We start from the raw sequence: 21,482 nt of genomic DNA on the forward strand, positions 1-21,482 counted from the left end.
GCTGTATGATCCTTACTTTGGAGGCACATTGGTCATATGCTTGGCCAGGCCATCCCTGTCTCTGAATGCAGCTGAGCCAGAAAATGGAGATTTAGAAGTGTATGGAGATTAAAATTCAGAAAAAAAATTAGAGATACTCTTGGGCAGAGTATGTGCCAGAGATACAAGTTACTTCTCTAGATGAGCAAAAGTATAAATAAAAGCCATAATAACTAAAATGTTTAATAGGATCTTACAAGAGGCCTTACAGGATTATCACTTTTTTTTTTTTCCAAATCATTTTTGGTTATAAAGCATCTGTGCTAGATTTGTTTGATGTCCAAGGTTTGTCCTTTGCTTGTGCTCTCGAGGGCCTCACTGRCTCTGCTAGCACAGCTCCTGCTCTTGTCTCCACCCTTTATTCAGTACCTCCTAGGACTGCTGTTCCACTTTTCCCAGGAAAATTTTTAATGGGTAGACATTGTGTGCAGGCACTAATTAATGTTATGCATATACTAATGAGCCATTCAACAACAGTGAAGAATATGGCTGAGTGTCAGTATTATCTGCATTTCACTTTTTTTGTGTGTGAGGTTTTTGTTTGTTTGTTTGCTTGTTTGTTTTTTGTTTTTGTTTTGTTTTAGATATGGCCTTTGTCAAATACCCCACCAGGCTGATTTCTGGTCCAGCCAGTATCACAGCTTTCTTTCTCACTAGTTACCACTGTGGTGTCCCTTATGTTGCAATAACAGGCTGTTCTGCCTCCCGTTATTCCGTATGTTAGATGCAGCTTCCTTCCTTTGCTCCTAGACAATGAGAACTAGTGAATAAAATAATCTGTGTCAGCTCTTTTGTTTGGGTACAGTTGCTACTAGGTGCCTAAAAACAATACGTCATCTTGTGACCTGTGCCCAGACTGGGCTGCTGATGGCAGAGGACCTATATTGCTGCTCAGGCAACTGATGTGACCAGATGGCAGTCTGTATTTTTAAGCCTATTCATATTATTGAAATTATTCTTAAKAGCAGGCCTGGGGAAAACCAAGGACACAATAATACCACTTCCCTTCTTTGAAAATGAAATTTGCTATGTGTAAAATTGAGAGTGTATTTTCAGAAGTTGTTTTTAAAAACGCTGTGGCTTACAACCTTTTTGCAGTACAGAATGACATATAGACAATTAAATTCCTCTAATTCTTGTCCCTTCTTTCTCTTTCTCTCCCTCTCTTCTCCTCTCATGACTTTCAGATGATAGACATGATGTATTTTGTCATCATCATGTTGGTGGTTCTGATGAGCTTTGGTGTTGCAAGACAGGCTATTCTCTTCCCCAATGAGGAGCCTTCGTGGAAGCTGGCGAAAAACATTTTTTACATGCCTTATTGGATGATCTATGGGGAAGTGTTTGCAGACCAGATAGACCGTAAGCAAGTTTATGATTCTCATACTCCAAAGTCAGGTATCCAATTTCGAATAGATGATGTCTTGGTAGATCATGTGTGTGTTCTCAATAAATGGCTCAGGCTAGAGGACTCCTCTGTCACAGAGAATGGTCACACAAATATTTCTATTGCTAATATCAAGGTACCAGTTTTAGAAGGTGTATCTAGCATCACATTCCAGTTATTTAATCAGACATCTGTACTGCTAAATTTACTTTGCATACAAATAACATTTTAAATGGTTCTTTCTACCAGTTGGGTTATGGAGATATCCTCCCAGGCATCCATGATGAGTTCTTTGATATATCTGGAACACAAAGTCATTTCTTTTCTTTTATCTATTAGTTTGATTTTAGACCTAAATGCTTTTGACCTAACTTCATACTGAGTAYTGAGTCTAATAATATTATGTTAGACCTTCAGCTCCTCCACTCCATGAAGACCTAATCCATTGTATTTTCATTTTGCCATAACTTGCTCACTACCACCATCCTTATGCTAAACCATGTGATGCGATTCTTTGGGGACAGTAGGTCCATTATTAGAATTTTGCTTTATTTATTTATTGGAACACAAGAGCATGTTCATGTCAGTGCAAACAGAATGAAAGCCAGGATTTCATATAATATCTCCTCAGGATTCATTTGGCAGGTAATCAGGAAAATGGCATTTTTTTCTTTTTAAATTAAACCTTCTGGTGCCACCTGGTGTACTATGCCAAAGAAGATAGGTGGTCATGATAAATTACATGGTGTGATGAATGGAACGAAGTAAGAATCACAAATAGCCTATCTTTAACAAATTTTAATGTATAAATGATGTTCAGAAATTCTGCTTAAATGTACACTGGTCTTGGCAGGATTTATGAGTGAGTATCTCTTCCAGTAGTAGAATCTCTTCCAGAAGTAGAATCTACTTAACCTAAAGTTAAGGTATTCTTTTCTATCCTATGCACTGCCCAAGAAGTGACAGTGTTTTCAAAACTTATCTTCTGCTTTATCAGTACTGAAAAATACTGAATGGGTAAAAATAATAATTAAAAAAAGAAGGATTTTTTAGGACTGATTACTTCAGTCCTAACTGAGCTGATCAGAATGCATGCGTTTGTATCCACAAGAATCCACAAACACATACACACATTTAAGAAGTCTCAAAGGAACAGACATATATATATATCATATGACAGGTATTTCAGCAGTGCTATTGGTATTTCTTCTTCCCGGATGAACATGGAATTTCTACTGTGGATATGCAAATAAAATCTCTTTTTCATGATTATCTTTCCATTTTGTTCTCAGAGGCAGCATGGCATGCAAGGAAGTAAGCAATTACATAAAAGCATAAAGCTTCTCCTTGAGTTTAGCTTTTTACTTGATCCTATCTTTTTTCTTTTTTTTTTTTAATTTAAAAACATGCATTTCATCCCAAAGTCATAAGATTTGGGGGGGAATAAAAATTCAGCTTATTCCAAAGGAATGAAAGAGGTTAAAGATTTATAAATGTATAAACCTATGTAACCCATAAACTGTAAGTCCATTCCTTAAGCAGAATTCTGTCTGTCCCTCTACAAGTGGCCATTTATTGATGTTGTACTAAGTAACTACCATAGTGCAACAAACGTGGCAATTGACTAAGTAAGAAATTCTCAGCATATTTATGTTGATTAAGTGCTGATTGTAGTTTAGAACCCTGAAACCTCAGAAATAAAAGTGTTTTCAAATGGAGCGTGGCTTTTTAAGAATGTAAATGTATAACATGTATAACAAGAGGGTGGCAGGTTCCATACCTTGCCTAAGGTTTAGTAGCAATCTTCTGTGTTATTTAGATGCCCAACATATAAACCTTGCAAAAAAAATGCATGATAGTTACAGTGAGCCTTAGGGAAAGCAAAATTCCTGGCAGTTTCAACCCCAGCTGTGAGTATGGACGTGCAGTTCTTCTGTCTGGGCCGAGGAAACCAGGAGTTGCTGCAAAAGTGGCGATATCAAAATGAAAAGCAACACCTAGTTCCTCCTTCCTGAGAGACAGATGACGCAGGGAATCAGAATCTGCCACTCTTTCAGCACAGATTACATGTAATATGTGATGTCTGCCTGAGTTGTCTCAAAAACGTTACCTCCAGAATAGACTGGAACATGAGCAAATGGTCAGTGACGTTGCTATACAATCACAATGACCTGATTGGCACCTAAAATATTTCACTAGGATACTTGCCTTTTTTCACTATTTGAATATTTTCTAAGTTGTTCTAAGCTAAATCAGCCACTGTATTTTTCTTGTAGAGTGCTACAAAGTGTTTGTGCTTTCTCAAATATGATAAATATGTACTAAAATTGTTATGCTAAGTCAATACTGCAATTCATAGCTTGGAGAGGGGTTTAATTTCTTTGTTTGTTTGCCTGTCTAGCAAACAAAAGGGATTCTTAGTGTTTTCTTCAGAGTGCTGGTGTTTCATATATGTATATTATTTGCAAGTTTAATATTCAACAAAAGTGCTGACCTTAGAAATGCATATACCTTTGAGCCTGAAGATTCTTCTGRTGTGTTTGAGAAATGTACAAATAGTGTTTGTGACTCTAAAATTTGACTTTTTCTTGACTTTTCTTTCTGTTGATTTGTGAAGCATGCCATTAAGGCTGACCAGATACAACGTCTGGATCCATATCATCAACTGGCAGCCTGTCCATCCCGTGGGTCTGCTTTGACTTTTAGCTCAACACACAACATTGTTAAAACACTAGTAAATGTCTTGATCCAAACTAATGCATGTCTTATACACTTACACATTTTACCCATCATGACTGTATACATTCCCTATTAAAAATACATTCTTTGCTGGAGTGTGCGTTAAGGTACTTTGGCATGTGATCTCACCTGCAGCTCACAAGTGAGGACAGAGTCATGTCCTGACTTCTGGAAGTCTGAGTACATTATTAAGTCATTTAGTTAATTATCAGTACAGTACATAAATATATATTTCTACAAATTCTTGACTATGAACCAATTGTAAAGGAAAAATAAAAAGGCAAAGCAAATTTTCTAGAACTCTGATCAATTTTTCATTTAAATTATACCACAAGAGCAAAAACAGTTCTGAAACTGAAAGGTAGTTCCTCTCAGACTGGCAATTCATTAGAGCCTTGTTATCTGGAGGAGGAAGAGGGGAACAGAACTGGGGAACTTCTGATAAGAAGTGAACTTGTCTCACTTTGGGATGCCTYTTACAATCCAGGTCAGCCTTATGCTGACTGATGGGATGTGCGGGGCAATAGCCGGCCAGTTAAGTTGCTCTTGTGAATTTCATACTGCAAAGGCACTCATGGCCATAAAATCTCTCTCTCAGTTTGCCATACCTATTTTGGCAGCAAAATTTCACTTTAGTGAAAGAAATAATGCAAAAAGTTTTTTTGAAGCATTTTGGGAAAAGAGGTATATGAAAAATACTRAAGAGGGAAGGGTTATTCCAGAGAATGAGCTTGCAGGGCAAAAAACGCAGACAAATGACATCTTGGAAAATGGCAGTTGGCTATGGGAAATAAGCAAGAGACTTCATATGTTTCTATATTTAGAATGTGAAATTCTGTTAGTCAACATGAGGATGTTTGGCTTTTTTTTGGGGGGGGGTTGTTTTTCAGATTTTCATGGTGTCTCACATATCAGATCTGCATCCGGATTTTCTTTTCAGCTGATAGTATTTCATATGCCATCTGGAATCTGAGGATCAATCTGAGCTGTGTTTGTTCCCTGTGCCTGTTGCTTTATAGGAGAGTCCTATGGAAGTTAACAGAAATGAATGGGACATTCTTCTTTTAACTTATACTGGAGCAGTGCCCAGTAACAGGAATGCATTTGTTCCAGGATAAGAGTAAAGATAAATTAGTATTCACTGATTTTAGCTATCATTGAGTTTAATTATAATTAATACAAATGATGTATTTATTTAAGTTTTTTAAGTTGCTTGATTTCTTAGAATTTATTTAAATTTTCTACAGCCTTTTAAGACTCCCTACCATAAGAGAAAATTTTACACTGAATTATATACCTTCCTGGTAATTGATACTTCTTATGCCTAAACAGGATTTTTCTATAAGGGATGTCATCTACATGGATTATTCTGGAATCAGAGCTAACAGAACAGCTCTGCACAAAGCATAATGAATCATACCTGTGCTTTTCTATGTTTTCTTGTATTTCAGCTCTGCAAAGCAGAAAATATTTTTAGCACCTTAGTTAGACAACAGCAAGGGACAATTCTTGTGCATGGCTTACATGTCATATTGAGAATCTCTTTGGCCTGCACCAAAGAAAGAGTCTTTACCTTCTTAGCATCCTTCTCATCTTGTATTTTGGGTTGCACTTGGCATTTTAATGAGTGAAGCAGGAGGCAGCAAACATTAGGGAGGCTGAGAAGAACATGTCATCTTCTATGAAATGTAACTACCATCCCAGTGAATAGGAGAGGTGTATGAAGGATGTTTTTAATGTGGCTGGGAGCAAGAAACAATACATAAGGTCATAGTACCAGAGTTTAAGTAACTTACTTCAGCCAATGAGACCAATTTTCTGGATGTTTCTTTGGTAAGAAGAGAATTGGAGCGAGACTTGGAGATTCCCAGACTTCAGTACTTTCTCTGCCAGTAAAGAAGTGACCAGCCTTACACAGCTCATTTAATCCTTTTTTAATATTTAGCAGCCTGGCAAATTGTTAAAACAAGACTGCTTAGACATTTCATTAAATAATTATCAAATGCTTTTGTATATTTTGGGTTCGGTGCTGATTAAAATTGGAAGGCACCCCTCTGTCTACAAGCAGAATGGCAAAGGCACATTTCAGGTTAGAATAAAAAAGACAGGTTGGTTTGTTTCTTGGTTCTCACATATTGGCTTCCATAATTTCTTTGAACTGTGATCATATGTACATGTTCAGCAGTTTCCTGTGTTACCAAACATTTAAACCCGTGCTATAAAASTCTTATCTATTTTTAAAAGAGCAGTTTTCCTCAAAGATAAAAAGCTACTAGTTAACAAARCTGTTAAATTGTGCATTTTCCCCTTTCTGTTATTTTCCACAACTGCTTTGGAAGGTGCAGCTTGGGGAAGGGTCATGCCACAGTAATTTGCAAGTGTTGTTTCCTGCGCCCTCCACCCCATGCCCATTAAAGAAGAACAGTGCCCATGTCACGATGGTGATTGCACCAGGGGGACATGCTCTGCCTGTAAACAGCTCTGGGGCTGAGCCCTGGCAATGCCTGAGGCCCAGAGCAGAGAGGCGAGTCGATGCTGTTGGGTCCCTGATGATTAGCTGGCCAGGAAAGAGGAAGGGTTAGGTATGCCGCAGGAAAGGCCCGTGCAGGAAACGGTGAAGGCGAGCCAGGAAGGGAAAACAAGCACAGGAGGGGAGTAGGAAAAAGGAAAAAAAAAGATGCAAAAAAAAAATGCATACATCCACAGATGTCAGGATGCAATGGCTTGAAAGCTGAGTGAACACAGATAGCTGAAATTCAAACTCCAGGCAACTAATATCTTCCAAAGTACTTCTGAGGTCAGGGCTTGATGTCCTCCCTTCACCTGTAAATATCAGACTACCTGGGTTTGTTGGATTGCATGAAGCACACGTAGTTAAACTAACAGAATTTACTTCAGCAAAACTCCTTATGAGCACTAAAAGTAGTCTACATGGCTTTGTTAAAACAAGGCCTTAAAATGAAAAGATATAAGTGTGAATTTTCAAACAAGCCAAAAACAGCTTTGAAAAAGTTTGTCGTTAGTGAAATTAGCATAATTAATACCAAAAAAATGCATTTCTCCAAATATAAGAACTTCGGTTTCTTAAATTTCAGCAAGTATTTTTGATATCAGCTCTCAGATATTCTTTCCTTTTTAATATAGGAAAAAATATATTTTTGGCTTTCTTGTGATTAATTTTGAGCAAATAATTTATTTAACAGTAGAAAAAAATCCTTAAAATAATTTTATCATCTAAACTTTATTAAAATTATTAGTTATTCTGGTGTGAAGCTCAGTGGAACATAAGTTGCTTCWTGTTGGTCACATATCACACTTTTTCCCATGCAGCAGCAGATCTGAAGCTTGAGTTGTGTCCGTTTCTATAAAGAAGGCACAAAATTAATATTCCCTTGTCATTTAAAAGCTRTTCCCATAACAGAACTGACAAAAGCTAAAAGCTTTGGTAGACATGCAGGAAAAGCCGTTACCTGTTTATGAACACAGCAGAACACTCCCTAGGAATCTGAATTTGGCTGTCCCTGTGCGCACACACTGACAAGGAGACAATAATAATACTCTRAATCTTGTGTGGCAGACAAAGTTGCAGAAACTCTCTTGATCTAAGTAGTTTTCAAAGCTAGAGGTCTTTTTAGAGGGCTTTTAAATAGGGGGAAAAAAAATAAAAAATAAAAGAGGAAGATGGGTAACAGGATTGTAGCTGGACTGTGGRCTAAACTTCTGATTTCCCTGATCTACAGTTTAAAGTTTTTTCAGAAATGGCCTTCATTGTTACAGAGACACTGTTGGCTATGTCCTTCAGCACATTGAAGGGCAACAGGTCCCATCAGCTCAGAGAGAGCTTGTTCCATTGCTGGTAAAAACATGAGGTGCTTGAGGTACAATGTTCTCTTGGTCTTTAGCTCTGAATCAGCATGTGACTTAGTTAGCATTTCCATACAAACAGAAACATGAAGTCTCATTCTGAGGCTTTGATGCACAGAGGTGTCCAATGTCCTCATTTCTACTGGATAAAGGCTGAGTGCGCTTAGCACAAGAAATCCAGCAGCTCACAAATGGCATTTGGGGCCACAAATGACCTAAACAAAACTAGGAAGCATGAAATCACTGTCTAAGAATAAATAGTTATTTGTTCTGAGCATTTTCCAGTGATAAAGGGTATTTTTATAAGTGGGAAAGACTAATATCATTGTAGGTTTTTGGTCTAGACTCAGCAGAGTTGCTGTTAAAAGTATCAGTGCCGATTTTTGACTTTGACACTTCTTTTTTCTGTGAGTTCAGCACTGTGGGAGAGTTCATGTCTGTGGTTGATGTAGCACATATACTCTTCTGCAATATGAAGCTGTGTGATGTAGCCTAGTATATCCATGTAGCACTCAAAAACAAATACCCAAGTGATACTCAATATCACATGATTCAAAGTACAACCACCCACAGTTGGATCCCAAATTCTATGAACTAAGGTCAGAATTAACATTTTGAAAAGAAATAATACTTGGTACTGTAGCTCATGGATCTATTGACACAAGGTGGGATTTTACAGAACATGCRGCACTGGCAAACTATGCTCTCCTTGAAGCCAGTGGGAAATTAATATCAGCTGGAATGTAGGTATGAGCCAGAGCACGTGGAAAATCCTCATTTGAGTATCCTGCTTGACTAGGATCTCCAGTATTAATACAAGTACTGTTTCTGTCCTAAAATGTTCAGATAAGAAACAGGTGGCAGCTCTGCTGCTTACATGTCCCTTTACCTGGTGAAGTAAAGACTTGATAATATCCCCTGCTGTTTCCAGGCATGCGGTCAAAAATCCTTAATAAGCAGAGGGTTATTATGAATATCCTTCAGAGGGGCTCCAGGTAGTGCAGTACACAGGAATTCCTATTTCTTATTTTAGGTTCATGCATTTAGTTTACTTTTATGCTATTTATCATATCCTTCTGACTTGATCAGAAGAAGACCCTACTTTTGACAGTAAAAAACTARCCTGTTAGCTCTTCACAGGATTAAGTGTCTTCATCAGTATTTGCATAGACACTAGTTACTACCAGAGTAAAATACTACCAATAGTTTTTTAGCAGGAACATGCAGCTCACTCACACCAGACAGGACTCCAAATTTTTTCAGGGGAACATCTTGGGATTACAGCATTCAGCATTCAATACCATAAACAGCAGCTCCTGCATTCTATCATAAATACGATAAGCACCTCGTCACCACTATCTAAAGCAAATGCAAAAATCTTTGGGGGACATCAATGTCACTCTTACTTGGAAGATGTTGTTTTGGCAGGTCCCTCATAAATATTTAAATATTTGCATAAGAAGCCTGAAAAAATAAGATTCATTCCTGTTTTGCTTGTTTGCATTTTGTTCCCAGCTCCTTGTGGTCAAAATGAAACCAGAGAAGATGGTAAAATAATCCAGCTGCCTCCTTGCAAGACAGGAGCATGGATTGTTCCTGCCATCATGGCCTGTTACCTCTTGGTTGCAAACATCCTTTTGGTGAACCTCCTCATTGCTGTTTTCAAGTGAGTGGCACTGGCTAAATGGCTAAATATGGATTTAGGGGGGGSCAGTTCATGGTGTAAGAAGGCAGCTAAATCAAAGACTTTGCTTGAGAGACATTTTCAGAGCAAYGAAGGAGACAAGGGGAGAGGTCGTAGCTTGCCTCCTACTAGAGGGAATGAGGGAAATGCTCATCTCTTTAAACTGTTTGGTGTCTAAGAGATGAATATGCAATGTAAGTGCAAGGAACCAAGTGTTCAAAGGTCAGTTGTAGCATCATTCACTCCTTCTAAAGAAAATGAGAGTAAAAATAATTCCTTGTGTCACTGGATGTTGCTCAAAGGAGTACAGAGTGGAAGTAATTAGTAGCAATATACTTTGGAAATGCCTGATAGAGCTTCAGTGAAGAAATAGTAACTTATTTTGTCCATTTCATGTATTCTTTTCCTTTCTTTGTGATATGGAAACATAATAACATGCTAACACTAAGGTTAGAAGTGTTGTCCTACCATTTCTGCAAAAGTACCCCMAAAAAAATTCAATATCATTTGTCTTTCCTTTTCTCTCTTTCCAGCAATACATTTTTTGAAGTCAAATCCATATCTAACCAAGTATGGAAGTTTCAAAGGTATCAGCTAATCATGACATTTCACGAAAGACCRGTTCTCCCACCACCTCTGATCATTTTCAGTCATATGACTATGATATTCCAACAYCTCTGCTGTAGATGGCGGAAACATGAAAGTGATCCAGATGAGAGAGACTACGGATTAAGTAAGCCATCAGCAATTTACAGAGGGCCACTTTCTAGCGCCCTTGCTCTTATCTAGTGTTTGATGTGAATGGAGGCTGCGTCTAGGCTAGCACTTYAATGAGCTTTTCAGTAGAGAGCTACTTTTAGCTACAAAATTCTTATGTAAACCAGTTAGTTGCACCTGTATTCCTGAAATCTTAGTTCTCTTGAGACTATTAATACAGCTGTTGCTCTTGGATTTTCTTGTTTGTTTCTTTGGGAGCAAAAGGTTTTGTTTTGTAGCTTTTAAAGGTCTGTTCTTACTGGAATTCTTACAGTCCATTACACTTCCAGGTCTTCAGTCTAACTAACTGATGAAATTGCAGAGGTAGCATTCCTATTTTTAAAGCAAACAGCACATACTTTCCCTCAACATACTTTTTGCCTGAATGTATAAATAAACTGAGAGATGGTRAAGAGTAATTATTCTGTAGACACGTTCTCTTCTTGACATTGATTCAAACCAGAGGAGTGATGTCTCCAAACACTTCAATGCATGCCCATAAGTGTGACAGAAAACCTGTCTGATTATTTTGATAATGTTTTCTGTCCTCTTCCCCATCTTGTTTTCCCCCTTTCTCTTCACAACCTAACCAGCTCCCTCTCTCCAATTTTCATTTTATCTCCAATTTTCATCTGCACTAACTTAGTGCAGATGCAGAGATAGACAGCTTTTAATACCATCTCATCTCCATCATGCCTCTCCARCATAATGCCATAAAACCAGAAGGCAGCTCCTGTTCCCTCATCATATATGCCAGAGATATGGAGCTTGGGACGACACCCCTCTGCTCATGCCTTAGCCCACCTCTCCATGTGGAAAGGGCCAGAGACAGGCYGTGCCACTGGAGATGCGAGTGCAAGCAAGACTGTCCCCTCATCTCTCACAACATCTGTCCCAGCCCACACTGCTTCCAGCAAACCTCAACCTGCAACMTCAAGCCGAACCGCCACACTCTCAGACTCCCTTCCTGATAGCCTCCAAATTTGATTATRTGTGTGTTAGTTTACAGGTGGATTTTGACCCACATCTTCTCTCCAGGTCCTGACCAGCAGCTGTGTTTAGTTTTCATGCAATCAGCAAGCATTCATGTTTGCAAAGTGTTTGCCTGTTATTAAAGTGTTGCTGCTCTATGCTCCAGAAGCATATATAATTGAAGCCGCTAATTCAGTAATTAGATGAATCTGATTTCATATCAAAATGCTGGATAAGCTCAAAGCTACTTTTGAAAGTTTGGTCCATGAATTCTACTGTAAGAAGAGTGGAGCTAATTTCACATTTTAAAGCAGTTAGTCAGGTTCAAATTCCTTCCATTGTTTCCACAGAACTCTTCATAACTGAAGATGAACTGAAAAAAGTCCATGATTTTGAAGAGCAGTGCATAGAAGAATATTTTAGAGAAAAGGATGACAGATTCAATTCCTCAAATGATGAAAGAATTCGTGTCACTTCAGAAAGGTGCACATATGTTATTTGTTCTATTTTATATGCAGAGCTGGAAGTGTGTTTCCCTTTCCATTCTCCCTCTCTCTTTCTCTCTTTGTCTCTTTCTCTCTTTCTCTCTTTCTCTCTTTTTTCTTCTCTCCTTCTCTCCTCTCTTTCTCTCCTTCTCACCTTCTCTTCTCTCTCTCCTTCTCTCCTCTCTCTGCTTCTCTTTCTCTGCTTCTCTCCTTCTCTCTATCTATCTCTCTATCTCTCTATCTCTCTCTTTCTCTTGAGCAAAGAAATATTTGAGGTGATGTTTAATTAAACTTAACTAAAAAGCAGAATGATATAAGGTTATATATTACTTTTCTCTTCTTCTCTTCCTACCTAAAACAAAGGTTTTGCTTATTTTTGACTAGTTGAAGCATTTCAACTAGCTATAATAGAATCAACAAAAATGTCTTCTTGTATTTTAGTTGTTGAAAGTAGAATTTTAGGACACGAGGAGTCAGAACAGAAGGGGAGAGAATGGGAGTTCCTTAATGAAAACTATAGCTTTAGCAAAGATCTATTAGCCATTTAGGTAAAGTAAGAACATTGTGTCAMACCAATCTTACTGGGTATGACAGCTTCATTGAAAGCAACAGGAGTCTTGCTATTAATTTCCAAAGAACTACAGTGCACCTACAAAAGAGTAATGCACAGGCAACAAAGGCAACATTATACAAATTTACTGCAGGTTAATAGTCTTAAAATTCACCAGTCCTAAAATTCGTCAGTCAGTTTATCTGCTCTGGTTCTTATATGCTCTCATTATACAGCAGCTGAATGTCAGAGTTAAATTTCAAGGTCAGATTCTGATTTGATTCATAAATAAAAATATTCTAGGGTGACAYCTATTTGTATATTTGTAATTTCTCTAATAAACCATAATTGTTCCCATAAAGCATTACACTTAATACTGCACTTTGACTTGAATGCATCTAGCAGAGGTCAGGAGAGTAAACGTAGTAATTGACTACATAGATGTAACACTCTACTACTTACACTTAATGCTCCAGCACTGTCCCTGATGCAGCGCTGCCTAAAGCATTTCTCCTGTAGGCAAGGAAACATGATTTTAATTTGGTTCTGAAATAAATCTTTCCCAAAGCAAGATTAGCAAAAATAATATCCTTTAATCGTTTGCATTCCTGAAAATAACACTCTCAAGAAACACGTTTTAGAAAAGTATATTAGAGAACTATGGAATGGCACAGCATGGCATGGCATGGCATGGCATGGCATGGCATGGCCTACTCATAAGAAATGCAGGAAACAAAGTAACCTAGCTGTACTCAGTCTGCAAGAAGCAAGTGAGGAGTGAAATGAGAGCTGTCTTTATAATTAAAAGTGCATGGACAGAGTGAGTAGAAATCAATTGTTCACTGTTGCTCCCAGAACAAGAAATGGAGGGGAACAACTGAATCTAGTAGGAGCTCTGAATCAAAATAAAATAAAAAAGAAGAGATTTGATCATGCAGGGGGCAGAGTAGAGCAAGTTTGAAAGTTTGCTTTACTCTTGAAAGCTAATGAAGTCTAAAGAAAAGCTAATGATGGCAGCTAAAGTGTATACTGCTTTAGAGAAAGATTAGTCAAGTTGATGGAAAAGAAATCCAATCTGTGTACCAAATACACAGAAATCATATTCCAGCCTATGAAGCAGCTGGTCTGAAAATGTTTGGAAACTAAAGAATACCAGGGGACAGAATTACATTCTTCTGAAGCATATGTAGTGGGCTGCATGCATCTGTGATCTGACTGAGTACAGTTTTAATTGTTTTCTGATAGTCCAGCAATCAAATAACTGAACTAAAAATGGTAGCAGCAGATTGAAATCTCTGTTCATGCATAGCTTTCTTTTTGGTGGACAAGGAAAGAATACATTCTGAGTAATGAAAGTTTTAAGTATGAAAGTTTGTCAATGCAGTCTGCCCCAGACTTCTGCAAGGAAGGAGCCTCTGAATATTCGAATACATAAAATCTAGATTTGGCCTTTAAAGTTTCTCTATATTGATGTCTTTGTACTCTAAAAACATGTAAAGTAAAGAAAATGGAGAAGATATGCAAGACTACTCAGCTTCTGATTCAATATCAGGTTCTTCAGCATGTGGTGATAGACTAAGTGCAATACCTACATTAAAACCATGTACCTTGATCATCTGCCAAATTAACTTATTTTTACGTGGGGTAAAATTGATCCAGAATGCCCCAGTAAGTGGGATTACCCCCACACAAAGCTGTCTCACATGTGGAAGCTGAGAATACTGTTAGGATGGAGGATAAAAGAGAAATGCAGGGACAAGGCTCATGTGATGTCCTAGTCTAGGTACAGACCTAGACTGCTTGCAACCTTTCCTCTCCTCCATGCCTCTGCAAGAATGTTTTCACCTCTTAGATACTCCTGGCATATTTGTATWTTCCTGCTTGCAGCTGGAATATACAGCTGCCGGAGGCGGGGAAGCAGGGAGGAACTCAGAGAAACAGAAGGAGATCCTGTTTCTTGCTGCAAGATGTAAACCAGCGATTTCAGTTGTGCACCCAATGGTCCTGCTGGGTCAGGACCAGAGTGCCCTGTCACACTCATCTAGAACAAGTCACAACTTCTACAYTTACCTTGGAGTGGCCTAACTTGACAGCGTGTGTGTGCTGGGGGCTTTGTACTGGTTCCGAAAATACTTTGTTTCTCTTTTATGACAAAAASTTCTTTAAACTTCTTAGTCACAAAGACAAATCTTGGTGAATCTGCTGGAGACCAAAGAGGACAGTGAAGCTGAACATCTTAATTTTGCTACTGTARATGAATCACAACAAACTCCTCCTGGAGAGTCCTCTTCTCTAAATAATTTTTTCCAGGGTATATTTTGATCAACCTGGAGAATTACTGCACGATTTCTTTTTATAATCTTCCAGGAAGCCATTAAAACAATCTCCTCTGAAAATATTTCTTCCCTGTGGAAAAATTGATCTCTTTCATAGCTAATCCAAAGGGAGCAAAATCATATCCTAATATATTCAAAAATCAGAGGAACTGGTTGAAGTAAATACTACTAGGTTCAGCATGACCTGCATTACCATAATACCTGAACGATTTGCAGTCTTTGGTGCATTAAACTAATAGCGTCCACAGGAATGAAGAAAGTCATGGCTATTATCCTCCTTTTGGAGATGAGAAACTGAAGCTCACAGAAAGGTGTGGGTTGGTCTAAAGACTGCCAGATGACTCCTCATGCTTGAAATGGAGTTAGGAAAGGTCTGTGAATCCTGCAGCGTCCCTGCGTCAGCTCCAAGTTCAGCAGTTTGGCAGTGTAAGTGCGAACAGAGCCACGGCAACCTGAGGGCTTTAACCTGCAGAAGCTACAGCACCTGGGAAAACTGGCTGGTTAGCCAGCAATGSCTCACCAAAAGATGTCAGGGAAGGTGCAAAATGTACAGGGAAGGCCTGTACAAAGCCAGGCAACTGCTCTCTATATTTGCTTTGAATAAAACCTTTCTACAGCCACCTACAGTGAGCAATGTAAAAACCCCCATAAGTGATTTCAACTATCTACAATCTTTGTAGTTGAACAGGATTTTGAAGACCAAAATGATGACTTAGATATGTGGCCATAAAGTCTACAAAGGGACTTTAGCACCTAACTCTAGCATTCAGTTAAGAAATCTGTTTTTGAAAAGAGTCTCTTAATTATTTCAATTATATTATATATAAATATATGTACAAATAATTATAATCAGAACTGAATGCCTGCAAAATMCATCATCTCCCAAACCCTAACTAAAAGGTTGACCACAAATAAAATAAAATATTTGTCAAGTTCCCAGTTCTGAACTAATATTTGTCTAGTCCTAGATCCTGAATACCATATTCAGATAGTCCACATTTGTGTTTTGCTAGTAGACATTTTTGAGCATCAGCAAAACACACTTGATGCACATTATCCATCATGTCCATCTGTTAGGATGGCTTCATGCCCTCTCATATGCTGGATAAGAGTCTTGCTGTAAGAAAACGCAGGTGCAGTGAAGGCATCATGCATGGATATTATTAGATTTGCCAAAGAGTTCATATTGCCACTAATACACATGAGGAAAGAAAATCTAAAGTAAAACCTGGGMATTTTTATTTTGAACTAGAGCATCAACACTGTTCCTGAAGGAAATACAGCTCTAGCTCTTCATTCACTGATGATATTCAAGTATTATCTGACATTATGGGATGATAAGTGTATTTCATTTATTGAAGCATTCTAAGGATCAGATTATGACTGCTTCTTCAGAACATATCCTCCTAATCTGTTACATTTAGTTGATATAATTATTATCATGTTTCTTACAGTATTATTCCCAGAGCATGGTGCTGCTCTGTGAGATGAACAATTCCAGATTTGAGACCAATGATATAAAAGAATATCATTAATTAAAAAAAAATAAGTATTAGTTGAAAAGATCCAAAGATTGAAGTGTGCAGTATAGGTTTTCAAAAGGCAACTGAATTCAAGTTATCGCTTTGAATTTGGAGATGATTACCATCAATTAAGCTTTCTTTTTGTGAATAAAGATGATACAGCCAGGGATCAGTCRGTGTAAACTGACTGCATGTACTTCTCAGTCATCTATATGAATCTACAGTTGCCCTTTAATTCTGAAGTCAGGCTGTTCAATTTTGGTTGAATTTCTTGTTTAAGATTAGTCACCTGGGTGGGTTTTTTTATTATTATTACTTTTTGTTGACAAAAAACTGAGCTTTCACAAGTAAAATCCTGGCTCTGCTAAAATCAATGGAAAACAAAAGGATCAGGTTGTTTCTCAGATTGCTGGATATTTTTGACTGTCCCAAAATTATGAAGTTATATCTGTCATCGTCATTGAAGAGTAGTTACAGAGGCTGCATGCTACACACATGTTACAAAGGCACTCAACTATTAGCTGTTAAATCTTTCAATAGTACCACATTTTGATAAAATAACAATTTAGGCAGCAGATAACATAAAGGAAAAATTAACTGCTTCYGATGTAAAATGATCTGACTATGAAATTGCATCTTGTGCATGCTTGCAATAACATTACTCTATTTTTTGTGATTATACCAATAGAAAATGTAGATTGGTGGTAAAATTCTAACAAAAAGGGAAGAATGAGATTCTTTGAAACTACAAATTAATCTCTTAGCAGTGATTACTTTGTTGTTCATCTTCTTAAGTAATACAATAATAGTAGCAATCCAGATGCTGTTTTAGAGAAGACTTCAAATCTGTGCATTTGTTTTGCTATGCCCGTGTTCTCAAAATTCAAGGGCTTCACCACACAACATATTTTATAGGTAAAAGAGACTTGCTCTCAGGACAGGCACAACCTTCCTCCTCTCTCATGCAGACAKGCTGAGCAATTTTTCACTCCAAGGTAGTCAGAGATCAGTGTTTTGGAGAGTGCAATTTTCTTCTGTACTACGCAGTAACCCTGCTCCATACTCATTTACTGCCTAAATTCTGACTACATTTTGAATAGGTAAGAAAGTTAATGGTGTTGTCAGTTACAGGCTAAATGTCCTATTGGAATTAAAACTGGCTGTAGTAGGTTATGATTTTTACCTCATTAGAAACCTTAGCTCTGGCTGACAGGGCACTTTTTTATTATTTGAGTAGAAATTGCACTAATAGGCAGAAAATCGGAGACTTGTGAAAAGTTTGGAAATCTTGCAGTTTGATATTTGTAATTTCATTCATTTTTTACGATCTACAAAATGGGGAAAACTAAAAGTAAAAATCTAGAAACATGACTGATTTTGAGAGAACTACTTAAAAGTGTTGTTTTTATTTGGCAGACACTGGAGGTCCCTGGTCTGCTCTACAGACTGCTAGGGGGGAAAGTAACTATAGGAGAACATTATACAAGAGCTAAAATCAATTTCCATATGTGGGAGTACTCCATATGAGTCCTTCATTGAAAAAGCTTTAGAAAGCAAAAAAAATGTTTGAAAGCCACTGGCATAAATTAGTACACAATTCACTTATTGTTAGAAATATTTTGAAATGAGATAAATCAATGTCATATACAATTATTTTGAAGTTTAAGTTAATAATTGTGATCACAGAGTAAATTATTAGCTATATTTTTATTTAAATAATATGCTAATTAGATAAAAAACTTTTAAATCCATTATTTCAATCTCTGAATTACTAGTATTAACTACATAAAGCATATACATAGTATGAGAACAATCTTAACATGTGTACACTCTTGCACACTGTATTTGATTTGATTAGTATTTTCTTCTGTATAGTTTTCAGATATACTTCACCTGATACTGCTTACCTTCAGTATAATAACAAATAAAATAGATCTATATATTTGAGCTAGAAATAAATCTGGGAATGAGATTGTCTGCTTAAATATGCACACTCTCTGCTGCAAATTTGCAGGCAAAAGTATGTCATGTTGCCCAATTTCTATGGCATTTTACCCACTTTCAGACCTTCAGTTAATTCTGGGATTAACCACAGCAATTTGGTCTGTGGTACAACTGAGAGCAATGTGCGGTCATGCGTGCTCTGAGCTTTATTCTTTTGTAATACTCTAAGCAGAAGTTTTGGCAGCAGAAAGGCAGCAAACCACTATAACATTTCCCTAATGCTGGCTCCCTTGCACAGCACACCCAAAATCCCCTCTGTGTTACAACCAACAAGCAACAGACACTGGTCATTTCTAGGGCTCTAGTATCATTCGACTGCTGAACCTCTTTTAGCAGGATCTGAAGTAAGGGAGATGGTTTAGAATGGCTTTGAATTTTAAGGCTTYTCTGTTCCTGTTTATTTTGGTGAGCTATTAGTTGGACATCAATGCTGTGTAGAAATGAACCAATTTAATTCTTCCCTTTTTTAAGGGTAGAGAACATGGCCATGCGACTGGAAGAAGTAAATGAGCGCGAGCACTGCATGAAGGCATCTCTCCAGACTGTTGACATCAGGCTTGCTCAGCTGGAGGATATGATAGGCAGAATGGCAACAGCCTTGGAAAAATTGACAGGTATAGAGAGAAGTGAGACAACCAAGATACGATCCAGGACCTCCTCTGACTGTACTGATATGGCCTACATCATAAGGCAGAGTAGCTTCAATAGTCAGGAAGGAAATGCTTACAAGCTCCAGGAGAGCATAGATCCCACTGGCGAGGAGTCTATGTCCCCAACATCACCTACGATCACACCCCGCTTGCGAAGCCACTCTTTCTATGCAACAAATATGAAGGAGAAGTGTGGGCTGGAAAAATTTGAAAGCATTTTTAAGGAAAGATCTACAAGCCTGCATCGTGCTAGCAGTTCCCACTCCATAGCAAAAGAAGCAAAGCTTCCCTTAGCCCCTACGAGCACTTTGTCAATTGCCCCAGACTCCAGAAGGCCTTCATCTTGCATAGATATCTACGTTTCTGCTATGGATGAGATGCAGTCTGAAATAGAGCCCCTCGACAGCTCCATAAACATTCTCGGTGCCGGAGATGTGGCTCTACAGGCTCACATAGCATCTTCYATCTTAGCTAACAGTGCGTACATTAGCAGTACACCAGGTGAAAGAATTTCCGGCAGGAGTCTTGATTATGAGGAAACCTCTGGAATAGAAACAAGAGCATTTTCTTCAGACTATTCACAAATCACAGACTGCCAAATCCCCTGGGATTCAGATCCTCCCTTGTATCACACCTTAGAGCGATCTAAAAGCAGTCGTTATCTGGCTACAACCCCATTCATTCTGGAGGAAACACCAATTGTGAAATCTCACAGCTTCATGTTCTCTCCATCTCGAAGCTACTTCAGCAGCCTTGGTRTCCCGGTGAAAACAGCAGAGTACACAAGTATTACAGATTGCATAGACACGAGGTGTGTGAGCGCTCCCCAGACCATTGCTGAGAGGGCCAGTTTCCCTGGAAGTCTTGGAGGCAAGGTGGAGGATTTGGGAAGCTGCCACCCAGAGAGAGAAGCAGAATTAAGTCACCCGAGTTCTGATCACGAGGACATGGAGGCCAAAGACAAGAAGGGGACCCCTTTATCTCCTCAAGAAGGCAACGCTGCAAGAACTCTCACCAACAGCATMCCACTTCCAAAAATTGAGCGGGCCAACAGCTACTCTGCAGAGGAATCCAACATGTTGTATGCACAGCACACACGGAAAAGCTACTCCATCAGTGACAAACTGGACAGACAGCGAAACACTATGGGCCTGCGAAACCCTTTTCAGAGGAGTAAGTCCTCAAGGCCAGAGAGCAGAGGTGACAACCTGTCTATGAGGAGACTGTCGAGAACGGGAGCTTTCCGCAGCTTTGAGAGCAAGCACAGCTAGGCCTAGACCAAGCTCATGGGCAGTCTAGAGGTCATCTACTCTCCAGTCCATTTTCCTTAGAAGAATTAAATAACCTCATGTCATTACATGTCAACTCCAGTTGGCATTAGCCACTGGTCAAGGGACCATATTGTCAGTCTCAGTATCAGCCACTGAGTTACTGCATCTCGACCCAGTTGACATTTGCACTTATGGAAAAAGGGAGGGAGGAAACTACAAAGACTTCAGTAAACAGGAACAACAACCCTCCTTATAAAATCATGAGTAATAATGGTTTCTGAAGCAAAATAATAATAATAATAATAAGTTCAGAAATCTGTCTTTCACTAGAAGGCATCATAAAATATTTGACGATGATTCACAAGTTTTTAGGACCCAGGAATTAACTAGCAGAAAGAGATATACAACTTAGATATTCTAAACTCCAATCCTGAGTTCTTTTTCATCTGATTCACCATTGTGATGACTGATGAAAAGCATTTGATATTACTGTAGAAACCGGCAGCAAGCAAACCTAAATTCTCCCAAATCCCTCACATCCTCACACTTGTGAAACTGAAGAAAGATGAACAAGATAACAACCGTAGAGTTCACTTATCTCTTTTTGTATTAACTTCTAGTGCCACAAAAAAAAAGTTTATATTTTCAAAATCAGAAAGGGAAATTAAATGCCTTTTGTACTGCAACTTAAATGGAGAAAGAWTTTTTGTTAAAACATATGGGGATATCCTGTATAAAACAGGCATTCTAGATTCTAGCACAGCTGAGCAAGCTCAGGATGAATGTAATTAAGCCGAATAGTATATATTTATTTTTTTACCACATTTGTCATCAATATGTTGTCTCACTAAATCAAAGGATGTGATGGAACAGTAAGAATAATGTGTTGTTACAGTGATCAGAGCAGGCACAGCAATATCATCAGGTTCTTATTGCTCTGTTTAATTGCTTATAAAAATTGCAGAGGTTTATCCACCAAGTTGCTACCAGGTTCTTCTTGCTGTTCCATTTGAGCTGCCGATTTTTCACATCATTCCCTCACCCCAAAACATACACTTTTTTTTTTCTTTTATGTGGACATTGCTGTATTTGAGCATTTCAAAGTACACAAGGTTCATCACACAGTCTGAATTCAGAATAACACACCAGTCTGAAGTTGCTTAAGGGAAAATGTTCTTGGCAGAGCACTGGAAAGTATTTTAAAAATGCTTTTAAGGTAAGT

General features: G+C 38.2%; 1 protein-coding gene across 1 annotated transcript in view; it reads left to right on the top strand.

Annotated features, from left to right (window-relative positions):
* Positions 1 to 20,485, top strand: part of TRPM3 (transient receptor potential cation channel subfamily M member 3) — a 242,611-nt gene extending 222,126 nt beyond the window's left edge. Inside the window, exons 21-25 of the mRNA XM_026035828.1 lie at positions 1,227 to 1,401; positions 9,545 to 9,695; positions 10,247 to 10,446; positions 11,792 to 11,924; positions 18,811 to 20,485. Of these exons, the coding sequence (XP_025891613.1) occupies positions 1,227 to 1,401; positions 9,545 to 9,695; positions 10,247 to 10,446; positions 11,792 to 11,924; positions 18,811 to 20,260 (2,109 nt within the window). The 3' untranslated portion in view covers positions 20,261 to 20,485. The remainder of the gene's footprint in view (positions 1 to 1,226; positions 1,402 to 9,544; positions 9,696 to 10,246; positions 10,447 to 11,791; positions 11,925 to 18,810) is intronic.
* Positions 20,486 to 21,482: the final 997 nt, after the last annotated feature.

The sequence above is a fragment of the Nothoprocta perdicaria genome, unplaced genomic scaffold (assembly GCF_003342845.1).
Source record: "Nothoprocta perdicaria isolate Ctin4 unplaced genomic scaffold, notPer1 scaffold_168, whole genome shotgun sequence".
NCBI classification, from domain to species: domain Eukaryota; kingdom Metazoa; phylum Chordata; class Aves; order Tinamiformes; family Tinamidae; genus Nothoprocta; species Nothoprocta perdicaria.